This window comes from Ornithodoros turicata, chromosome 2 (genome assembly GCF_037126465.1).
Source record: "Ornithodoros turicata isolate Travis chromosome 2, ASM3712646v1, whole genome shotgun sequence".
Classification (NCBI taxonomy): domain Eukaryota; kingdom Metazoa; phylum Arthropoda; class Arachnida; order Ixodida; family Argasidae; genus Ornithodoros; species Ornithodoros turicata.
This window is the reverse complement of record NC_088202.1, coordinates 100,389,372-100,414,107: the sequence shown is the minus strand read 5'-3', so window position 1 is coordinate 100,414,107 and position 24,736 is coordinate 100,389,372. Positions and strand designations below refer to the sequence as shown.

The window sequence follows — 24,736 nt, the reverse complement described above, 5'->3', positions numbered from 1 at the left end:
AAGTCGTCAACAGTACAAGGCCTTATGTGCAAAACTGCGCGTTTTACTGCGAGATTATCGGATAAAAATAATTACCGTGATCGGAAAACATCCAGAACGTCGTGCAGAAACAACAAACGCATTGTTTACAAACGGTTTGGCCGCCGATCACGGGCGCCGCCATCTTTAATGTCACATGTGCCTTGACGTTTGCTGTGACGTGCGACCAGAACCTGTCCAGGATGCATTGCGTTCGCCCAGCACGCTTTCGTCTACGGAGCAATACATTCGATGCCACTCCTGTGGCGCATAAGCTGCTCAATACAGCTCCCGTGGCGTGATCTATCGCCGCTTGGCGCTGTAGTGAGTTTTCGCTCACATCACACACAAAATAATGTGGATGTACCACAGTAAAGCTGTCGCATCTCCATATCTTTTATAACTCAATCAATCAACCAAGGCTACGCATCAAAGTTGTAAACTGGGGAGAATTTACAGCTCCTAGTCCCCTAAACTGCAATCACTACCCATCATTTTAATCCTCTGACCCTGACATTTCATTCCAGAAATGTAAATTGTTCCTGAACTTTGCATGAGCTTCCGTGCATTTGTTCCGAAAGGGCTAATGATTGTGACAATGTGCTCTTTTCTTTATATTAGATTGTAGAGCTTGTTGGACACAAATCAGGATGTACCAGAGCCGTTTATGTTCCAGGATCTCCGTCACTGGGACGAGCATCACAGGCATGACGAAAAAAGCATCATCGGACCATCAGTCCTTCCATGGAAACTACATTTCATGCCAGATTGTGAACATCAGAAAGAAACTTTGAAAAAAAAAGGGGGGGGGGGGGCTTTTGTCTATACCGGATACGGCATAAGAAACTATTGCCCACCCCATAATAGATATATTTTTGCTCACCAAAGTGAACACTACTAATACGGAATGAACGCGAGCCTCAGTAGTCATGAGCGGCAAGAGGGAAGTGTGGACGGTTGAAGGCGAGAGTCACTTGCGTGACGACGGACCGTCGGTGAGACGGATATAGACCTGTCTCTCTGGGCCAGGTGGCGCGAGTGAGCAGCAACGTCAGGGCCCCAAAATATGCAACGCGCGGTAGCTGACGACGGCGGCATTTCATATACACTGTCTCGAGTTGTTCGCGCTTGGTAAGATGCACCGCTTATTCTTAGGATTTCCTACAGGTTTTGTAGCTTTCTCTGGCGCCATACCGCTTGAAACACCATGCAGAACCCGCTCATGAAACTTCCTACTGTTGGATCAGTGGCCGCTTTGGCCCGAAATGGCGCTGTGCAAACTTCGCTGTAACAGCCCTATGCACACACTTTCTGTTGTCGTCGTTGGCTGGTTCCCCAGCATCGTCGAAGGCTTACGCGATCTACGCTGCACGGGTCATTTTTCTTCTTTCCTCTTGAAAAGACGTCGCCGGAGAATCATTCCCACATTATGTTTAGCTTGGTACGTGCACTGATGCCCGACTAAAAATAGCTCAGTCTGTTGCAAAACAACAACAACTTTATTTCAGGATGATGGGAGGGGAGTTTCATCGCCGAGGGCGATTGCTGTTGCGGGGCGATTGTGGGGGCGGGGGCTGTTGCAAGTTTTGAATGCCATCTTCCCTTCTCGGACCAAAACTTCATACTATGCGACATGCGTTCCACACAGCAGTGCATATGCTGAGCTACAATAATATTTCAGTAATCTGAAACGTCACTGCGTCTTTGTTTTCTCGAGTCTCGGGTGAACATCCGGAGTGACATAGCTCGTGTTGTAGTATAGCAAGCAAAGCATGTGGTGGGCTATGCGGCTCTCGTTAACTGAATCCATTTATTTATTACCGTGGCGTGCTGTGCGGAGATGATTAAGAAAATAGAAATGATATCAACGAAGAAAAACAAAATAATACGGGTTTGATTAGGAACAGTTCCTTGGACCATTCATTAAACCTCGGAAAGTGTTTTAAGTTGCATTTCTCGAAAAATTTAGTAGTACGTATATGCAATCAAAATCATCTAGTATATGTACCTACTAACGTATGCCAAAAGGAATAAGCGCAATAATATTCATAGTTTTCTACTATCATTACTGTCACCACATTCCAATCCAGCTCGTTTCGGGTGTTTTGGTGAAACTCGAGGCCGCAGACATAAGAGGTCGTAACACTGACGACGAAAGAACTTCTCCGTGTGCTTCCTTTTCTGCTGGTGTTCATGGAGCTGAGGTGCAAGCTGCTGAGCTTTATACTGCAAGCTAAGCACGTGCATAGCTTGCACGCTCTGCGTTTTGCCATCAAGTTATGAAATGCTAAAAGAAGAATGTAAGTCACGCAGTGCCAAGGCTTCTGGTCATTGGATTTAGCCTCTTAACACCTCCAGCACGGTAGAAAATTATGCGAAGAATGAGGGACCACGTTCTCGATTCGTGTTCTGTCATGTACTTCTTCTGACACCGTCGATTCCCGATCACAAACATAGAACCACCGGAAGGAAGGTAAGAAGGCGAAATATTACCATGGAAAAGTATTGACGAACTCCTGGGCCACGCGTGAAAGATGAAAGTCACTGAAAAGGTTAGCCAGCTGTAGGAATCGAACCCACATCTTCTGGATTACCGGTCCAAGGCTCTACCAATTGAGCTAAGCTAACACGCCTCTCCAGTGACTTTCGGGGTGCGTCATCTGAAGGGACGACAAACCAGCCACTCACTCTCACTCACCCTCCTGTCACTCTTACATTTTTTGCTCACTCATACACACATTCATACGACGGAAATCGACGCAAGCGGCACCTGTTGAACAAGAGAGAAACTGAAGTTCTGAGGCTGGAACAACATAGAAGGGACAGATACAAACAAAGCCTCAAATTGCAATTTGGAACAGGGACAGATTTGGAACAGGGACAGATGCAAACAAAGCCTCAAATTGCAATTTGAGGCTTTGTTTGTATCTGTCCCTTCTATGTTGTTCCAGCCTCAGAACATCAGTTTCTCTCTTGTTCACGCGTGACATCCCCGCGAGTTGTTGGAGGTGAATTCCAGAATCAGTGACCGTGACAGTGACTGTGTGTGGCGCTAGGAAAACACTCAAAGTGGCGCATAGAAGACTACGTCATTGGTATCTTCAAATGTACCATACAAAAATTTCTAAATGGTTCCGTGCATCAACTTTTTCCGCTATACTTTTCAACAGCGGGTTTTAGCAGGTCGGAAGCTGCAAATCCAAGCTCAGGAGTGTGATGTCATACACTTTAAACGAAAGGCGCAATTGGGTTACCCTGTCCACGTGAAAAAAAAACATGTGAAAAGGTGGTAACTTCTATTGTTACCACCTGAGTCCACACAGCGTCTGACGAAAGGGTGTAAAAGGGTGGTAACCTTGCCTGTTACCGCCTCTTTGCAGGTGCAGTACAAAATGTGTGTAAGAGCTGTTATTACAGCCACAGAACCAATGCGCTTTGAGGGAGTGTTGCTTTCCTAGAATTGACAGTGCAATGGACATTGAGCACATTGTGCAAGGTATATCTAAGCAGGTAGCGCAACTCCCATAGGCCCCTGTGTCTTCAGAATGACGCCATGATAGAGAGGGTCAGCGCCATCCATCCGTTGCGCGGACTACTACCATTGTAAATAAACGACGTCAGAGATGACGTCAGCAGTATAAATAATAAGTAGTGCATAATTAGCCATGGCACGTTTACATTCGCGCACTTCGTTTGCGGTGTATTCCCTTTTCCTCACCCACGCAACAACACAAGACGAGAACACAGAAAAATCAGTCATATCAGGTTTAATTAAATACATCAATTCGAAATACATACAGTTATCACCGATTTTGACAACTCCAAACAGAAGGGCATCGTGATACCCACACAAAAATTGGGAAGGTTCACTTAAGGTCCATTTCTCACCTAGAGCTACACGTCCACCTAGTGATTAGACGTTTGCATTTATTCAGTGAGCGGCCATTATAGGTACATTGAAACAAAACATGACATCGTTGGTGCACAGCTGATTCCTGCTAACACTCACGCTATCATGGCCGCTCGTCCCATGACGAAATTTTTTTTCGCGGGGCGAGCAACAGGGGATGCATTGTATTCATCTGCTCACACGTGTAAATCTTGGTCTACAGCTCCGAGATGTGAACGTCGCTTCCTGTTTAACCCAAAAAGTGTACGAACTCCATATTACAACGCACGGACACACGGCACGGATACAGAGATGCATGGATAAACACGCCCACTGTGACACATGCGCAAAGGGAGCAGGACACGGAAATGTACTCGGGTAGTAGATGATTTCGTATATGTGCACGAGTGGGGCAACAGAAAGTTTTTCCTACATTGCAATTATGAATAACCTATTAGTACACACACAAGCCATGCCCATCTTGTAAAGGTTTTTTGTTTACGATCGTACCTCTACTACCAACACCCAGGATCGCTCGCGCCTCATGCTGGTAGCTTTGCTGATGGGTCTGATTTGGTATTTTCGCTTGTTTTCGCTACCAGTTTAGATATACCTTGAATTGTGTATAACGAAGATAACTGCAACTAAAATTTGTTGTTGTGCCGACTTCGACCAGCTAGCAGGTAGAACTTTGCAACCTTTCAGGCACAAAATTTGCGACAACTATTACTTCATAAAAGGTGTAACTGCTCCACCCTCTTTTCTAAGAGTGCACTACCGTCAGCTTCAGGCGTGGCACTTCATGCGCGAGGAATTTACGGCTGAAAATAGCTCGGCGTGCCTGACACACTCTCATCAATGCGAGTGACGTCATATGCCGACGTGACCGGTACTTTCTAAGAGTCATGGGAAGGGTCGACTTCCGTGTCTTCCCTAGCAGACGACGCATGCTATGGACGCTGGAGGCGGACGTGCCCGGCTCTAGAAACATGTTTTAGAAACGAAAAAGCGCGACTGTCAGAACCTGTCTAACAGACTCTGTTTTCCTGTGTGTGTACACAAAGTAATTTACCAACAGCAAGCACGCACGATATGTGAGATTGAGTATAACGGCTGCAACAAGTAAACGTCAAGCGTGTGTCACGTGTGTATATGCACAGATGTGACCTCTTAGTTCCGTATCATTTCCTTTGGAGTAGAGACGTAGAACTGTACGCAACCAAGGTACACACACAAGCTCTCGAAATACCACACATCGAATCGACACACCGTTTGGCTCACTTTCCTATTTTTTTACAGCAGCTGCTGTTAAGGGGAAGACGTTATGAGATCGCCGTGTCCGTGCCACAAAACCAACTGTGACACACACGCGCGCACGCAAACACACATGCACAAACACGCATACACACGAAGGCTCGCACGCACACACACGCGTGCGCATGCACGTTCACATAAAGACACGCACACGCCCACACACAGTCGCGAGCGCGCACACGCACACAAACGCGCGTACACCCATACGCTCGCTCACCCATACGTTCACACACAGAAACCAAAGCGCACACAGGCTCACACGCACGCACAGACGCACGTTCCCCCATATGCGCACGCACAAACACACAAAACAAGCAAATAAATTGTGCGATTTTCAGCTGCCACTGAAAATAAGAAATGCAACAAACTCATAATGTCAAAAATTCAACTTTTCTTTGACAATTCAATTCAATTCAATACACAAATTCAACAAGTCAATTCAATTCAACAAATTTTTGATGTTGTGGGTTTCATATTCTTCCATACATTCATACATAGGAAAAGTACGCAGCATTACCGTCGCTGTGCCAATACTTGACATTGTAGCCCTGCTGTCAAGGTCCAACAGCCCAACAGCACCTTATAGTGCTTCAGAAGCGACTAGGAGACAAATTTTAAAGACGCAGCAATCACCAGACACACTGTATAAACCTATCGGAACATATGAGGCGCTCGACACGGAAGCGAGGAGTAACATGAGCACTGACGACATTTCCGCACGAGCGGAAACGCAGTCGTAAACCTGAGACGCTGCCACACTGCTGCACGTTCTCCAAGTTTGGCTGCTGCATGCTGGGCATGGAGAATGAAAAGCGCACTGGGACAACATAGTCGCTTATGAATGACGCACGGAGTTTCCCAGCAACCTTTCCACACGCCCTAATGTATCCCCACAAATCTTGCAACACCCCTCATCCCCCACAAAAAAAAAAACAAAAAAAAAAGAAAAAGAAAACAGACAGACGGAAAAGACATACCGTCCAGAAATGCCAGAAAAGCAGCGCATGGAGCGCCACACACCTACTTACGGGATAAAATTATGTAGTTTTCTAAAATAAAGTGTGGATAAAATAATAACTGTTTTCATCCCGTAATAAATATTTTTTTTTTTCAGTTGCGAGTCAGTGCTTGTCTTGTATCTCTTACTTTCGACATTGCCGTTTTTTTTTTCTCGCGTTGTGTCTTCTACGTAAGCTCTCTTGTCTTTCTTGTTAGCACCGCGAAGCAACTGTCGCTATGAGCGGCGTATAGACATGGACAGATGGAGAGAGCACAGCAGGAAGGGTTGGGGACAGTGGGGTTAGTATGCCTCCTGGGCCGACTTCAGGGGGAACTGTGCCGACATTCGACTGGAAAATCTTCGAGGAACCCAAGGAACTCAGACAGCACAGCCGGGAGCCACACTAACCACACTATGCTACGGGAGCTGGTCTCTGCTCGTTCATGACACCATTGTCGTCGTCTCGCCGACACGTTGTACAGTACTGCAAGTTGCGTAGTCTGCATTCGAACTAGCTAAAGCTTTTTTTTCGCACGTAATACGGATGCAAGTCATGTGAAAGCTATTCAAACGAGAGAGTTCCAGTATCAAAACGAAGATGCGTCACTTACCGAACACACGATATTCTTCTCGCACTGTGCGTTGTCGTACTATCTGGTCACACACAATGAACACATGCAGTATCGACGCTAGTCCGGTTGCCTGTTTCTCGCATTCCGGCGCCCAGTGTGCTCAGGTGAGTCAAGTAATGGCTGTCTGCTTCGCTGGAAGTACGATCTGATGACATTCACAGACGGTGACAGAGCGGTGATACTAGAAACAATACGCCAAGACGCGCCAAGGCTAGGCGAGAAATACAACCCACTGTCACGCAACCAACGAGAAACTCGCGTGCGGAAGTTTGTTTCGCGAGCGATCATGTGCGACCGTGCTTCGCCGTCACGGCTAACACTGGTAGTTCGAAAAGAAAATATTGTCGTTAGCGAGCAAAATGAAAGAAAAAACTACACATGGGCGGGCCACCTGACAGCCTTGTTCCTGCGAAACAGAAGAACTTTCAATTTTATTTTGTAAATTTTGAAATGAAAACTTCAAAAAAAGAAGGAAAGAAAACGAATACTACATCAACTGCCAAAACGGAACCAAACATCCCAATAAAAAGATCCTGGCATCTTAGCGAGCAAATTCCATACCAGTTGTCGTGCGTCGGCAGAGTGCGCTGCGTTCACTCACACAGTCTAAATATCATTTGGAAAGGGACATCAGATGTTCAGTGGGCAGTATCATATCTTTCCTGCCTAGGTCAATATCGTTGCTCGGAGAAGCCAGTGGAATGAAATTACATCGTAAGGACATTCAAATACGAGGGGCGTTCAAGTCAAACCGGGACTTTCTGTCTCCTGAGTGTACAAATGGCTCGCCTTCTGTTTCGTCATTTTCACACGGGACAGGCCTCCACGTTCACCACGTGGTGGTCCAAAGTTTGTCCAAAACAGATGACACGTGCTGGACAAGATGACCCACAACGAGGTGAGCGAGCACATTGGACAGCGAATTGTCATGAAGTTTCTCGTGAGTGAAGGCGTAAAGTCATCTGAAATTCACAGAAGACTTCAGGCTCAGTATGGCCACGATACACTTAGACGCAGAGCCCAGTGTCAGAGTTCCTGAGAACATCCAACTTGTGGAGCGCCTGATCCTTAAGGACCGACGGATAATGTGTATCGAACTGGCTCGAAAGACGGATCTTTGTGTGGGAACGTTGAACACTATCATTCATGAACACCTCCAGTTTCGGAAAGCCGGGCCTCATCACCAAAGGAGTCCTCCTCCTACAGGACAATGCACGCCCGCATACCACGCATCTCACGACACGCACCTTACAGGAACTTGGCTGGGAGTTGCTGCCACATCCCCCTTACAGTCCACACCTCGCCCCCAGCGATTTCCATCTCTTCAGGCCACTCAAGGCGTTCTTCGGGGGCCGCCACTTCAGCTGCGACGACGAGGTCAAGAATGCGGTCCGATCATGGCTGCTACGCGCCGGTAAGGATTTGTACGCTGCTGGCATCCAAGCCCCCGTGAAACACTGGGACAACTGCATTAGTGCAACTGGAGATTACGTTGAAAAATAAAACTAATTTATCACCTGTAAGTTCATTTTACTTTTGCGAAATATGAAAAGTCCCGGTTTGACTTGAACACCCCTCGTACTTAGTTTTTGCCAGTTAAGCTAGGACAGTGCAGGGACATAGCTTTCTTTCAGGGGACAGGACAGGGAGAGGCTTTCAGTTGGTGAGGCATTCTCCGCGACCGGAGCCCTGCGGTTCCCTGTGACCTTCTGACTCCACCTTTTCAAAGGTTGCCTGTACCTACAGCCATGCCGAAACCGCTGTCAGTGGTAGTGTATATGGAAACGTTTGAGTTCCAAACTTCATACGCGACCGGCTGCATGCGTGGGACATCACATCAACTGAGGCCTGCCCGTACTGCGGCAGGGCAGAAACAAACTACCACTTGCTATACGAGTGCCGCATTTCCCGCATCTTCTGGCACTTGGTTAGACATTGCACGAATGTCCTTTGTCCCGTGCAGTGTGATCAAAGGCGCCCAAACAGGCTGAGTGTGCTATTCACTGCGTGTGGCGCTGCAGTGTTGTGGAAGGCCCGTTGCATGGCTGTCGCTCAACGGCGGCGGAACATCCCCGTTTTCCTGCTGGTCCGTCAACTGCGTATTCTCGTGACCAATAGCTTGCAACAAGAACTCTTTGCACTCGGCGGCGACGAGTTTCTGCAGCGGTGGCGGTTCCACCCTTCGCTTTTGGTGCAAGGGGGCTCCGTATCTGTCCGAGGTGTCCCTCCGTGAGGTGTCCGTGAACAGTACCCCTCCCATCACTCATCTCTCCCATCACTCATCTCATGTTCCATCGAATGTAAATAGTGCATATCCCTTTTGTATCAGGAAGCGTAGCAATGTGTATATCGCCCCTCATAGCCTCATGGCTCATACATTGTAAATATTGTTTTGAGGCGCTGTCCATGTACTGACCGTTCCACGTCGTATTAAATTTTCCTACAACTTCATACAGGGCGTTTATTCTTAACGTGTACAGATTTTCATATTGAGAAAAAGCAATGAGAGCAGCATAGGTGCCGTTTTTTGTTTGTTTTTGTATGGGGGGGGGGGGGGTCAGACGACTTCTGCAAGAGAGTGTGTAACTGCTAGATGACTAATTACGCTAGAATACTAATTACTAAATTCATTAATCCATCTCTAGAGAGCACTAAAACATTTTTTTAAAGCCTGAATCCAGCACGTACATTGCGACATCAATCGCTGGGTTTCGTCAGGTTTAGCAAATCAGCCGAAACCACGCGCGTAGCGGGCGTTGTACTAGATCAGGCAATTAAACATCGAAAAACAAACACAACACAATCCTTCAACCAACGTTTAAACCGCTTTCTGGTCGAGGCAATCCGCGGACGCCGAAGTGGGTTGTCCTTCCTAAACTCCTGCTTATCTGTGCTGCTCTCATACAGCGCTACACGGAAACTTAAGGAACAAAAAAGAATAGCCAGTTACCACCCTCTCTATAGGGCACATGAAAATATTCTGATTTATGCTTGGCCGTGACTCAGCGGCACAGGGGTGACAGCGGCACAACTACGTACACGAGGTGAACCTATTTTGCCCCCAAACACCGCCCATTGTCATTAGGTACCGACGTGCCCCTGTGGTAGCGTAGCCTCATGGTGCTGCTACGTCTGCTGCCCGTCCTTTGGGAAGGCATGGACGTTGGAGTGCCGTTGGTACTTTATAATTTTTTTTATTATCTATTGGAGTATTTCATTGTTTCTTCTGAAGTCGCCATTTCAACAAAATGAAAGCCATGATTCTGAACGTCGCTTCGAACGCGAGCAAGATCAAGCTTTGCAAATAAATTCGCTTGTCGGTAGTGTCCGTATAAGCAAGGAACTCCGCAGGCTCCTCATAAAGACAGAGGAAGTCTTCACAGTCCAAGGGCTGGCGTCCGTAGCCGTAGATTGAGAGAAGCATGCCCTGGTAGGCGTGGTACATGGGCGAGAGATACGTCAGCCACCGAAAGTACACGAGCACCATGTGAGACTGCACGAAGAAACCGCTGAAGAAGAATGCTGGAGATACAACTGGAAGAGCAACGAATACAGCTGTCTGGAAGAAAAAAGAGCAGGTCGTCATCCTCGTCGTGGTTGCTAGACTTCGAGTGACACGTCTCATATACCCTTTTATAAAAGGACCTGCCTGCCTTTATAAAAGGACTACGAGTAACTTATGGATGACTGTACACATGACTCGCACGTGACGTAATAGAAAAGAGTGACTAAGTGACAGCATACAAAGCCAGTGCAGTGAAAGTATTTCGATTTTGTTCCTATGCCTGCTTTAAGCAGTTTCACCGCGTTGTGGTGGATGCAATGTATCAAACGCACCATGAACTAGATGCATGGTGTAAAAAACATACCTGTAAACGCGTCAGAGCAGATACGATCAGTCCCAGAGCTTGCGTTACAGAGCAGAGCTGAACAGTGAAAAGCGCGACGCCCGCTAGTCGCCACAGTTCCAGTGGTTGCGATGTAGGGTAGTAGATAACGGCAATCAGCACTAAGCTGGGCAACGTCTGGAAGACAATCGAACACGTTTAATGTGTCAGAATCAGTGTTGCGGAATGGGTCGATGCATTGAATTCCAATTCCATTCCGAGGATTGGAAATTCCATTCCTTTTAATTCCTCGGAATGAAGAGGTGGGGCTCATTCTCATTCCACCCAAGACAAGGACATTCCCATTCCCACTCCGGGGCTAACGTGGCGCACTGTAAGTTATTAACTGGTGCACTGATCAGTGCAAAAAAAAAGAAACGTGTAACGGGATACGAGGGTGGTTCCATAAGTTTCCGGCCCGACCAACTTTTAATAGTCATAGAGACGAAACAAGTGTACCACTTTTCGACATAGTCCCTCTTAACTTCGATGCACTTTTGACACCTTTCAACCAGCATTCGTATACCCTTGAAAAAATAGTCCGAAGTTTTGTCCACAAAATGCTGGAAAACTGCCTCTTGCACCTCACTATCGTTTTGAAATCTCCGTCCTCTGAGATCCCTCTTCAAGTTTGAGAACAGGAAGTAGTCACTCGTTGCCAAGTCTGGACTGTAGGGTAGGTGGTGGATTTCTTCGAAGCCGCACTCTTTCAGTACAGCCTTGACAACAGAAGCCGTGTGGACAGGGGCATTGTCCTGGAGCAACCGGACACCTCGACTAAACCTGCCGCGCCTCTTTTCCATGATGGCGTCTCGCAGTCGGTGCAGGAGTGAAGCATAATAAGTCGCACTCACTGTGGTGTTCCTCTTTTTGAAGTCGATGAGGAGGATCCCGTGACAATCCCAAAATATTGTTGCCATGATCTTCTTTGTGGATTGTGTGACCTTGACTTTTCTTGGGGGTGCTTCTCCTGGTTTGCGCCATTCCATCGACTCCTTTTTCGAAAGGGGATCATAGTAGAGCACCATAGTCTCATCCCCTGTGACAATTGACTTCAATATTTCTTCTTCGTTCTCTTGACAGAGTTCCAAAAACTCTTTGGCACAGACGACGTGCTGTTGCTTTTGAACTGATCAGAGAAGTCGTGGCACCCATCTCGCTGTGACCTTTTTCATGTGAAGGCCATCGCCGATGATGCGAAAAATGGTTGTTTTCGAAAGCCCCAGTCTTTCTGAGATTTCCTTCACCTTCAGACGCCTGTCGCTCAGCACTTCCTCCTCGACGAGAGATAAATTTTCTTGTGTCACCACTTCCACTGGACGACCATCGCGTGGATCATCTTCAATGGACTCTCGCCCCAGTCGAAACTGCTTAGCCCAGTTTTTACCGTTGTGTACAACGGAGAGGCTTCCTTGTACACGTTGTCCAGTCGCGCTTTAATTTCTTTAGGCGGAAGTCCCTCTTTTGTCAAGAATTTTATCACAGCGCGGTACTCGATTTTTTCCATTTTAACCGAAGAGTGCACCCTGGCTGTTTGAAATGCCGCTCTCCAACCGACAAAAGCATGGAGAGGGTTGAGGGTGGTGCTCCTGCCCACCAACAGATGGCGCCACGCGTCCTTAATCGCATTTTCAAATTCGCGCGCATTTTCTACCTCGGGCCGGAAACTTATGGAACCACCCTCGTACTAGATATCCCACCAACAGCCAACGCACAACAAATCGTATACTGCTTTATTTTGATGAATTTTATGTTACTTTGTTTTCAACATTAACATCTTAAAACAAGAACCAGTGCCGCGACGAGCGTTTACGAGCAAGATTGCCTGCACGTACAGCGTCCGAAGTGATGGCTTTTTTCTTGCGTTGTAATCCGAAACTACAGACGAACTTCGGTTGAATGGTTGCCAGACACTTACTTTGAGTGGCCTCCGCTCAAAACCCAGCGTGCTGGAGGCCAGCAATTTAACACCATTCGCTGGCCATTCCATTCCGGCCCCAAACAGGTCTAATTCCATTCCAATTCCATTCCTAACAGCTGGTGACTTAACTCCATTCCCATTCCGTTCCGGTGCGCTAAAAACAGGGCATCACTCCGGAATCATTCCAATTCCGGCATTTTAATTCCGCAACTCTTGTCACAATGTTCCTTTCCTTCCTTCCTTTCTTTTTTGTATGACTCACTTGCGAATTCTACTGGTCGACCTGGAGAGGTTTTTTTTTCCCTCCCCGGCGAAGAATGCGTGTTTCGGATTCGCGTGTTTCGCTAGCTGTTTCAGGATCTCGCACAACGACGGAGCATCCCTTCTTGCTCCGCTGAGAAGGTCCGATTCGACCTGAGCTTCAACTGTCGAACAAGTACAGTCGTCACCTTCGCGGGACAAAGCAACAGCGAGCGTCGGGCCGACTCGCTGGTGGATTCGAATCGAGTCCCTCCGTGTCCGATTTCCTTTCTCTGTGGCGGATTCAAGTGCTCGCTCCAGATCGGAACAGTGACTATTCGGTCTGGAGCAAGCACCCAAAATCGGCTACAGAGCAGCAAAATCCGCCAGGGAGTTTTCAAAAGAGCCTGACGGAAGTCGTCGCCCACATCCGGAAGACTCGGCGAAACGGCGCTACTATTTGCTGTTGCGCGGATCTTTGATGGTACGAAAGGTACGATCGTGCTGCGTTGGAGTTCCGGCCTAATCTGAGCTTCCTCGGCGGGACAAGAAGGAGCACTCCGTCGCGGAGCGAGTTGATCTGAAACTACCAGTGAAACACGATTTCTCCGCCGAGAAGCAGGAAGAGCCGCTCCAAATCGAAAAGTCGAATTCGCCATAACTGGCCTGAACTGTTAACAGGGTTGTGAACTTGCACAGCACTTGCAACCACCGCTGACCAGCATTACAAGTTTTATACGCCAAGGGGGTAATAGATGCGTAGAAAATTGGCACAGAGAATACCGAAACTTATTCGGCTGTGACATCACGACAGGCATCTCGTGTGCATTCGACAGGCGCTATTTCGACGTCTGCAGCGCAATGCGTGCCACAGTGTAGTGAACCACATCTATCAAAACTTCACAACCCCTTCAACTGTCTTTGCGTGGAAACACGCCGGTGTGCAACAGGATGACCATACCAGGAACGGCAGCTCGGTAATGTAGTGTGAGAGGTAGTACATCCTGAGGCTATACCAGCAGTTGCGATGTTCTCTCAGAAGGACAGATATCTCCACGGGAACTGGAAGGGAAGACACAAAATATCCGAGTCTGTAGCCGTCGTGTTTCCTCATGGTGAGTAACTAAGCGTGTTTTTAGACGGCGTGGCCCTTACTTACATACAATGACGGTGGGGAGGATGGATTGGAAGACAACAATGCAACAGCACCCGAATATCATGGCAGCGTTGTTAAATACAGTCGACGCCTTTCTTCCTATGTCGTAGTACAACATGCAAATCATAACTGCCATAGCTAGGTAGGCCACAAACCGCAGAGGCGTGGCTACCTGCAACAAAGCAAACGCTGTACAGTGAGCTCCACGGCAACGGAAAGCACACATGAACTGTGGATTTGCGCGTATGTTTGCATAAATGTACTTATGAGGGCGAAGGTTGCACCTTATTTCTGGCAAGCGTCAGCCAACACCTTTTGGAAAGCACTAGAAATTGGTGGAATGTGTTCATCTTGAAAGAATACTGTCTATTAGCCTCCGTCCTCTCCTGGAAAAGTAAGCGTTTGAAGAATGTTAGTGAATCGCACCACTGGCCTCTATATTTAGAAAGACTGACAATATCAATGACAGTGTCGCCGCCGTACTCAAAACTCTTGACTGTTGCAAATGTGCACGCAGTATGAAGAGTTAAAAGGGATGATAAAGGGACCATGAAGAGACCCACGGAAAATCTGAGTACTCGGTGGAGAATCGCTCTCAAGGATGACATGTATCTGGAATATATCCGATTTCTGCAATCCGATATCTACAGTCTGCAGATATCCGATTTCCAGTCAACGTTGGCGCAACTCACACTACTCACAACTCACGCGACAAAAAAAAAAAAAGAAAGAGTGAAAAAGCGCCGAGGGGCTGCCCGACACATCCTCTACAAGACGTTTGACCACATTTGCATCATTTTCTCATCCAAGGTTGCACCAAGCAGTCACCTGCTTCTGACGTCACATGTAGTTTCTCCGTTGCGCCGATAACGGTCGGGTTGCAGCAGTCACCTTTTTTTGCTGTGGTTATATGGTTTTTAGTCAATATCTCAGTTACTTTAATAAAGGCTTGGTTCATACTCCGCATGGTGGATCTATTAGGGGGCCAAGAATGCATTACATATGCTTATAGAGGTTTTGAGGATCTCTTCATGGTCCCTTTAAACCGGACGGTGGGCAAACGGCGTCGACTTTCGGAGGTTGGTCGGAGTTGGTATAGAAGAGGTCCCTAATATAAGTAGGTCCCTGCGGGAGCAGCGTCAGCAGTAAGCGCCACACTCACCTCGTCCGTCATGAGCTTCCCACCATATTTCGATAGGCCTTGTTTTGTGACCACAGTTTCACACTCTGTTGTATACGGCGTAAATTTCGCTGACAGCCTCTCAACATGGTCTCCGTATTCACCCGCAGCAATTTCTGAAACTAGTGAAGACAGAGACACGCACTGGTATTGGCAATATGCTCACATTTCTTTCGACTTTGTAGTTCGGAATGTTATGAGAAGGGCCAGGGAGTTCATGCAAAATACATATTTTTTAAACGCGTTCTAACTGATGTCCTAACGTTTCTCCACATTTTGCCAATCACAACGACACAATTTTACAATGTTTCGTGTATCATATAATTGGAATTTCGGCATATTTCTTCCTGATCGTCATATAATATGACGGTTGCATATCACATTATATTTCGGCGCCATTTGAACCATTTTCGTAACGTTTTTCCTTTCCCTTTATTTTTCCGCTGCTCACGTTACTTCTAAAGGGATGTCATCGCCTCAAAATCCCGTGTTGTAGCTGCACACCTATAATACGCTACTTTTGGACTGATTCGTGCTGCGTAATCAATTGATTCGGCAAGGGCAATTTGGATCCAGGACCAACTTCTGAATACAGACTGCGCGACAAGTAGACAGCGAATACAAGTTGTGCTTGTTAAAACTAAGGACATCAAAGTATAATGCAGTCTATGAGCGCCGTTCTCGAAGGTAACGAACGGCACAACGAAGAGCTGTCTGCACATGGAGTATAGATGAGCTAGGTAGCTAGCTAATTCGTCGGAATAACATCCAGCGACATAGTGCACATTTTCGCGGTACATGACTTTCTTAACTGGCAAAACAGGAAGTTTTTAATTGTCCCATGTAAAAGTGCATGTAAATGTAAAATGCAATGTATGTATGTGTGTGCTCTTTTTAAATCCTGAGTATGGCCATGGTGGTATACTACAATGAACAACGAGGAACGCCTTGAGTGTGCACGCGTGAATGTACGTTCCAACTGCCAGTAAGGAATGTTCACTTTCATTTGTAGAATGTTTTTTACACAACCTGGGTATTGATACAGGTCCAAGGACCAAGGCACGCAAAAGCTTCCAGAGCCAACATTCCCGGCATCATAATATTTCTGGATATCTTGTGCATACTATAACGCATTCATACTTTGAGTATCTGTCACAGCTCGCTATTAGAGATTAAGCCCAATATTGAAACTCGCATTGCAAAGGCTGTCCAGTCATGCAGTGACTAAGATAATGTTACACCTCGATAGTAGTAAGACAGGGTTCATACTGAAATCTGCAGGGTTGTGGTACTGTGGACAGGGAAACCCTTGCTGTTTTAAGAAATCCAGCAGCTTCTCAACACGTCCGTTGTAGATGCATCTTCCTCCAGAAACCATGTAGAGCTGAAAGCGAAAATCTCGTGCCAGGAATCACATATCTTATGAACTGCGCAGCAGAACATGCGTTTCGCACATTGCGCTTCGCACATTGCGCTTGCTGACGTCGCAGACGTATTAGTACGTGACGTACCTTGTCGAAGTATGAAAATATTTTAGCGCTAGGGGTGTGTATAGAGCAGACGACTGTATGTCCAGACTCAGCGAGTTCCTTCAAGATACCCACGCACATGAGGCTTGAGACGCTGTCTAAACCGCTGCGAAATCATGAATACGAGTAGAACATTGAACAAATATTTCCAAATATATCTGATTACTACAAGGGAACGTACCTGGTTGGTTCATCGAGGAAAATAACCGGTGGATTATTGACGAGTTCCTGAGCAATCGCTAACCGCTTCCTCTGACCGCCAGAGAGCTGCAAAGTCCTTGTGTTTCGGCAGTCGTATAGTCCCCACTTCTCTACGAACTCTGTAACCTAGTAGACAACGGTAATAACGTAACTATAAAGTATATACAGGGTGTTTTCTTTAGCTGCACCAGATATAAAAAAAAAATAGCAGCCGTGGATACGGTTTTTGCAGTTCAGTTATACGGCCAAGCGAGCATCCTCTCGAAGAGAGTATAGGTATAACTATTGGATGGGTAATTACCAAAAATTCATTAATACCTCTTTAAGTAGACGCTTTCGGGAAAACGTGAGACAGCAGAGACAGCAGTCTGGGAGACATTCCTCGTTGAAATAACCGTCTCTGAATTTTGCTATGCAGCTGCCGAAACCGTGTGCCTCACGAGTGAAGGGAGCATATATAGCGCTCATTCCATGTCAGAGGGTCAAGCGCATTTTGAACGATTGAGATGATTGGAGTGGCAGGGTGTCTACCAAACTGCAGCCTTCAAATTCCCTGACTTTTCCAGGTTTTCCCTGATTAATTCAAGCGAATTCCCTGACAAAAACAAAAAGGGAACTTCGTGCCTGCTCCTACGTTTTGATACAGATCCCTCATAAAACAGACCATTTACTAAGTATTAGTGAGGCTATCCTACTTTTCTGCCTCAGAAGTTGTCGTACTGTGGCGAACTGCTACTCGCGGTAACGTTGGTGCGGCATCGCCGCTCAACCACCGGTCGGCACTCGCGAATTCGCCGCGCATCATCATGGCACTTGTCTGTGATTTTCCCTGACTTCAGCTGCTTTTTGGCCAAATTTCCTGACAATCCCGTGACTTTTCCAGTCATATCAAAATTCCCTGACAATTCCCTGTTTCCCAGGTTGGTAGACACCCTGAGTGAGTGCTGATCTGCTGGCCACATCAACCACTTTACGGCATTCAGCTCCCGTGGCTTAGTGGCTACGATGATGACACATTCCGCGCCGAGACTGGGAGGTGACCCGGGTTCGAACCTGGCCGCGGGCTGTGCTTGCCTGGGTGCTTTCCCCAGAAGCTTTAAGACAAATGTCGGCACAGTTCCCAAGAAAAAGTCGACCCCGCACGCACGATCGCACCGAGCAACATGCCGCCACGCCGGCAGGCAGACCGCTCGGAAATAGCACACCATCACCGCTTTGCGGCCCAGTTAACCCGATGACGATGAAGGTCATACGCCCCTCATTCGCGCGGTTTTGGTTTCGGCGATTGATATTTCAACGCACGTGCTCGTTTCAGGGTTTTCTTCTAAAAATTGAATGGCCTTCAAAGAGGACTGTCTTCCATTCTGCTACCTCACATTCGCCCGAAAGCCCTTAATTAAAAGGGTAATTAATGGGTTTGAGGTTATTAGACATTTAGTAGCTGCGTACTCTCTCGAGAGGCTGTACCTTTGCTGTATAACTCAACTGCAAACGCGATATACTGTTGTATACGACTGTATGTGCTGCTTTCGTAGCTTTTTAAAAAAATCTGGTGCAGCTAAGAAAACATCCTGCATAATGTATTTGCAGGAACTGCTTATTCAGCACCCGGCCCTTATGAACGGGATCGTCTTTCACGCCGAAGCTATTATCTCATTATTTGTAAATATAGTCACAACATTTCAGTCAATAATGACGACCGCGTGAGGAGTCGTTGCTACTCACGCAGGTAAGGCGAATGACACGCCACGAACCGATCCAATTCCAATTGTCACCGAGAATGCATACACAGTACTGCACGTTGCATGTGCGCAGTGCGAACGCTTTGTCACGGTGCCCCACTTCAGACAAGCCACGAATAAATGCAATTTCGTATAGGTCAACTTATGGTTGTTTCTCACGTTATCGATATAGGCACATCGTGTCAAGGTAAAGCAACACACACGACAAATCACGAGCCTTTCGCAGATCGGTACAGTGCATAAACTACCATCAGCAGCAAAACCTCGTAATGAAAGCGTCTCAAACACAAGGAAGCACGCGGCGGCCGGGCAAGAAAAAAAGTAGAAAGAAATATTGGAACAGATCGTCATGCAGTTGTCTGGTGGTGTCCGCCTAATGGTTGTCTGAATCCGCGTTCGAAGCGAGTTATGGTTTCCTTGGAATAAGTTCGAGTGCTGAGTTTCGAACACTTGGACTATATTGAGGCTGATATCCTCCATAGGGGTTTTCCCGGCACACCCCCACACATGTCCTTAAACACCCTCCCCCACACAATCTGCAACACCCCCAAAAGCTCCCACCAAGAAAAAGAAAAAAAAATGTGGAAATAATTTTTGAATTGAACGTAATGATTTGCAGATATGGGTCAAATGTAGGAGCACGACTGCAATGAGTTATGATGATGTAATGCTAGAGAGAGTAACGCGCTGTGGGGTGTGGCGTGAAGAAGAAGAATAAACGGGGTGAAACAGTGTACTGTTTGCGACATCTCTGAAATATTTTGTTTCCCCTGGCGACAAGAACGTGCGTTCCCTCTCGCTGTCCCCGATAAGTGGTAGGTGGGAGTATCAGTGGATTGCAGCAAACAGCGAGAACCGTTCTCGTTTACCGTCTTGCGCCGCTTGTAAGTTATCTGCCCTTTTATGAGGGAAACAAAGCTTGGCGGTCGCAGTTGGCAGTCTGTCATAATTACCCTTTAAAAACATTACAAACGTCTCACTCATGATCACAGGAATAAAGTGTGGTTGTTGAACTTTTTACCACTGAACTGGTTATGCGTTTACGGAACACGTTGGACGCGAAGGTGAAGACTGCTGTTCTCGACCATCCAGTGCGCCGAAATGTTCCCGCTCCATGCTCCAATACTACGGCGCAAAAACATTGAAATATATGTGCCGACTGCCAAGAAGCATAAATGAAAGGTTTACCAATAAAAAAAAGTCCCGCAAAACGATGTTGATATATAAAACGCAGTGCGGTACTCAAGATACAACTTTGCTTATTTGCCCACAAGAACAGTCTCTGTTCGAAATATCGGCGGCTTCTGTCCTGAGGCAACTCCCTTCCTACATCTCTACCGGTTCGCTGGATTTCTACCCATCTAACTTTGCTTATTGTTGGATACGATAACCATAGTGCGACATGAGTGCGGTATAACCTTGCTTTTCCTCTCCTCTCTTGTCATTGAAGGCATGCGCAGCTCGACGCTCATGGTAAGGGCTTCCTTCACGGTAAGGGCAGGCAAAAGTTGGTCTTCTTGCATGACGTAACAGCTTTGCTTGTTGAACAGTTCCGGTTGTCGCACAAATCCGTTGATGTGGACTTCTCCTTCGTAGCCCGCGTCACTGCAGTTGCAAAACGAGTAAGGTAAAGTAATGGCGGAAAGCGGTCAGAAGCAAAAGGTGAACTACTATGCAGAATAATACTGGAGGAACTGAGTGCACACAGTCAAGTTCTGAAAGCGTACATAATTTACCGCGCAAAGCTGGGTGACGAGGACTCTCTTTCCAATACTCGCTTCGAGCACCATGGAGGACAGCGTTACAGTAATGTCGGAGTACACTAAGTAATGTCGTTACTTGATGAAAGTAATGTGATTAGCACTGCATTACCAAACACGAAAAAGTAATGAGTGGTGTGATGCATTACTTTCGGGGACTGTAATCAGTAATGGTAATGCACTAGAAAATAAAAGTAATTTCCCCACTTCTGCTTCCAGCACTGTGTGTCGGAGATTTCCGGCGAACGTTAAAAAGCCCCCAAGTGGTCGAAATTATCTGCAGTCGTACACTGTGACACGTGCAGCATGTAGCCACACAAACATGGGCGGACTCACACCACTTGTATATCAAGTCCTAATTAATGTTTCAGGTATTCACTTTAGTCGTGGCCTCAACGTAAAGCCCATTTGATACCGCTATAAATAAGTTTCCGCGTTTACTGCACATGTACTGCGAGTATTCGAGAGGGCTTCTAACAGATTACCAGATGTTGATCAACAGGGATTTTCAGAAAAATCGAATACAGTCACGAGAACGTAGATTCACACTTCCAGCCTTTTGGCTGCGCATGAAAATATGTAGCGCGGTTTTAAATGGCGACATTTTCGAAATTTTCGCAAATTCGTCAGATTAGAAGGGGGATCCGTAGGGTTCCGCACTCCAGATATGTGAAACACCAATGTCACGGTCATGATATATTTATTGTCGTTATTATTGTCAGATCAAAACTATTAATTTTTTTTGCAGTGTGCCGAGTACAAAGAAACATATTTCGCCGGCGTTTTTCGGGTGCCTGTCATCAAATGTCGAACCACGTGGTCGAACACACGAATCCCTATCACTGAACGGGCCGTATGCCTTGAGAGGAAGTTTTGAAGGCTGTGCTTTCACTGTGACATACATGTGACACGCGACCGCTGTTTCATTTTTATCTTCGCTTCTCAGCTATCATTTTACTTGCTTCACTGGGTATTTATTTAATTGAACTGGAGTAGCCGGCTCCCTTCGTGAGCGCCACATTCTCTCTTTTATTTTGGATTGGATTGGATTGGATTGGATGTGATAGTGTGGTGTGCTGGTGAAAGGGCTCGCCGTTGTCGGCCTCACAGAGGTTAGTATCGTCACGACTAACGCCCTGGGGGAATGTGCATCCTGGGCGGATTTTTAAGGGAACTGTGTCGACACATGTCTGAAAGCGTCTGAAGAAAACTCAGAAAAAAACCCAGACAGCAGAGCCGGCACCGGGATTCGAACCCGGGTACCTCCCTGATATGGATATGAAAGAAAAATATGCAGAGGTTAGTCCCGGCCTAGTCAGGACTGGCTACTCCAAAAGGCGTTGTGGGTAGAACAATAGAGAAAAAAAAAACAGGAAACAGGCACAGTGGGTCAAGCAGAAGAAAGCATAAAAGAATAAGGGGAAAGGAAAGCGTGAGACGTTAGGCACCGAGAAACAGTCACTGGTTCATAATGTCAGAGATCGCGGAGGCACAGCGTCACAGAAGTTGTCACAGAGTGTCAAGCAGCAGGTTGGAAGCAGTGAGGAAGTCGACAAGAGCGCGCAATGCCGTCACCTGGTGATGGGCAGGCCAGCCAAACAAAACCAATTTTTGAAGGACGAGGATCGCGGGGTCTAGAAGGTTATAAGGCGGGAAAGTGCCCCTCGGTAAAACGCTGTCCAACAAAAACTACACTGAAACAGTAATAATAATAATAATAATAATAATAATAATAATAACAACAAGGATCACGCAGGAGACTCACTAAACCTCCTTCTCCCACACACAGAGATTCTGACGTCACTGGGGACCTATCATGCTCTGGTAAAAAAGTAGACCACGTCCTTGAACCGCGGGCAACCTCATGGTCTTACGTAAGTGGCCAAGGTTAAGTGTACGCGAATATCGGCCAAACGATGCCATACCTGCCCAGCCTACCAATAAAAGTACCTAGAAGAAACGGTGTTGCCAGTCTCTGGAATAAATATCGTGCTCTTTTGTACTCGGAAGGCGCACAGCGATCAAAGGTTGTCGCTCATCCATTATTCAGTTCAAGGAATGGCGTCGCGTCGCGCAAGGGAGGAGGCACTGCGTTCTAGGAAGTGTCTTCTTATGAGCCCAGGAAATTCATCGCTAACGAAGACCCCAATTTATCCCGCGAGTTGCCCAGGAATTACTTCTTTTCCGTTGAAATCACACGTTTGAATCCTAGAGCGCAACAGACGCGGCGGAGTATTTTCGAGGGAAATATTTGTCTACATTATAGACGTTACGATTAAAAGCTCAGCTAATATACCGCTAAACTTCTCGGGATAACTAGACTACAGACATTCTGGAAACCAGTTCCAGTAACTACTGACAAAATACGACCCGCGACATATGGCGCATCACTTTTTGCCCTCAAGATGCGTCATTCCGATGCACTCAAGAGCTCTTGAATAGGAAGAACGGCCGTTCGACCTCGCCATGATTCTCGGACCGTAGTCGGACCGTAGTCGAATGCTACCCACCAGATGCAAGGCCTTCGTGTTCGAGCGGAGTTACGCCCCACCGACTGGCGACAGATCTTTAAGAGTACTCTTTCCATCATCATCCCCTTATTCGTTCCCACAAAGCGATGGGACATGTGTACCGCCGCAACGGCGGTGAATTGCCCGCCTCAACATCATCTAACGTATGTGTGTGTGCGTTTTGAACAGGCAAGGCGACAGTAATGTGATACCCTACTTGATTTTGCACGGCGGCGCGGAGTGACTAGTATAAAAACGTACGGTGTTCCAGGTGACGTTGCGGTCGCAGCGCCACGAAGCGTGAAACTGTCAGGGAGCACTGGACACAACGCTCTTTGAGCAGTTGACACGTTACACGTTTGGTGGCGCTAAGGGCATGTTCAATTACCATTGGTTTCAATCATCATTGAGGAGTGCCCGTTTGACAGGGGTAAAAGCGGGTTGTACATGCGCTACAGTACGCACTGCATGATGACAGGTTACGCTCGTGGTACACGCATACACGCACGAACACGGTAAGTGTGGAAAATTATCTTGAGCTCAATGTCTTTCCCAGCTCTGCCGAACATCTAAGAAACCAAGTTTTAGCCGCAGGTTCGAATTTCCGCGATTGATGTAATAATTTCGGAGCTTAGGAGTGCGATTTCCTGGTTGTCAAGCGAAAAGGGATTACTCATCCCCTTCCTGCCACCTTATATTGCTCCCATGTGCTTCCGTACTACTTGTCCTCTGTGGAAGGGGACATTGCTTGACTACAAAATGGGTATTAAATTGACATGTCGAATTTTGAGGCACGAACTGGATTAAAACGAGCACTGCTATCTGCTACGTCCTTTATAATTCGAAACGCGCGATGCACAACTGCAGAACTACACACGACCGTGATACCACTGAGGGATAACGTTACCGAACACACTACGACTTTTGTCGAATATTTTGATATTTTTTCATTCGACAAATTATTTAAAAGTTCGTTGTAATATGAGAATGCTTCTCATCATCACGGATATTTTCGCAGAGTTCTGACCAGCTGCGCAAGTTTCTTTTTTTTTTCCGAATCGCGCTAGTTGTTTTATATTTTCCATGGTTTGGCTTACTAGTATCCCGTGAGCATATTGAGGAGAGTTGTCTTGCCAGCTCCTGAAGGTCCCATGATGGCCATAAGAGTCCCAGGTCTCGCAACACCGCTGAGGTTGTTGACCAGGACTTTCCCCTTTTCTGCAAAAGAGTGGTGCAAAACCTTGTATATACGGAATGATGTTTTGAAACGAATGAACGAAGATAAATTTCGAGAGGAGAGAGCTTTACCTTTCCCATCTGTGATCTTGAATGTCAAATTTTTCCATTCCACCTTTATCGTTTCGAAACTTCGACATCCATTCGGTCTGTCTAGGGAGCTTGTGTTTGACCTGGGTATCTCTACAGTCACTGCATCGTTGGAAACAATATTATATCTCATAGCCCCAGCATATATTATGATATGCTACGTAGCTGATCATATATCATGATCGCTGGCACGCATCATTATCATCATCATATCAGCTATAGTTCGATGGTCCCCCAGTCGTTGTCTTGGTTTCTAAAGAGATAGCTTTATAGGGTCAACCACAGCGTTGGTGCGTCCGTGACTTTATAGAGCCACGTGACACCAGGTGACAGTGTTACCACCACGTTATTTTTTTCGTGTTAGAGCCGCGAAGCAACTGTGGCTATGAGCGGCGTACAGATGTGAACAGATGGAGAGAGGACAGCAGGAA

At 46.8% G+C, this 24,736-nt stretch overlaps 2 protein-coding genes across 2 annotated transcripts in view; both read right to left on the bottom strand.

The window, feature by feature from the left end:
• Positions 1-6,969, bottom strand: part of LOC135385840 (ATP-binding cassette sub-family G member 1-like) — a 97,798-nt gene extending 90,829 nt beyond the window's left edge. Inside the window, exon 1 of the mRNA XM_064615406.1 lies at positions 6,833-6,969. The gene's annotated coding sequence lies outside the window, so the exon portion shown is untranslated. The remainder of the gene's footprint in view (positions 1-6,832) is intronic.
• A 3,062-nt stretch (positions 6,970-10,031) lies between these two features.
• On the bottom strand, positions 10,032-24,453 carry LOC135385842 (ATP-binding cassette subfamily G member 4-like). Its single transcript, XM_064615409.1, has 12 exons — positions 24,288-24,453; positions 24,077-24,197; positions 20,128-20,314; positions 16,948-17,093; positions 16,749-16,872; positions 16,507-16,621; positions 15,220-15,359; positions 14,342-14,443; positions 14,061-14,229; positions 13,863-13,963; positions 10,723-10,878; positions 10,032-10,412 (listed from the first exon to the last, which is right to left on the bottom strand). Exons 1-12 carry the CDS (start codon positions 24,436-24,438, stop codon positions 10,068-10,070), a joined length of 1,857 nt encoding a protein of 618 aa, XP_064471479.1. The 5' UTR covers positions 24,439-24,453; the 3' UTR covers positions 10,032-10,067.
• Positions 24,454-24,736: the final 283 nt, after the last annotated feature.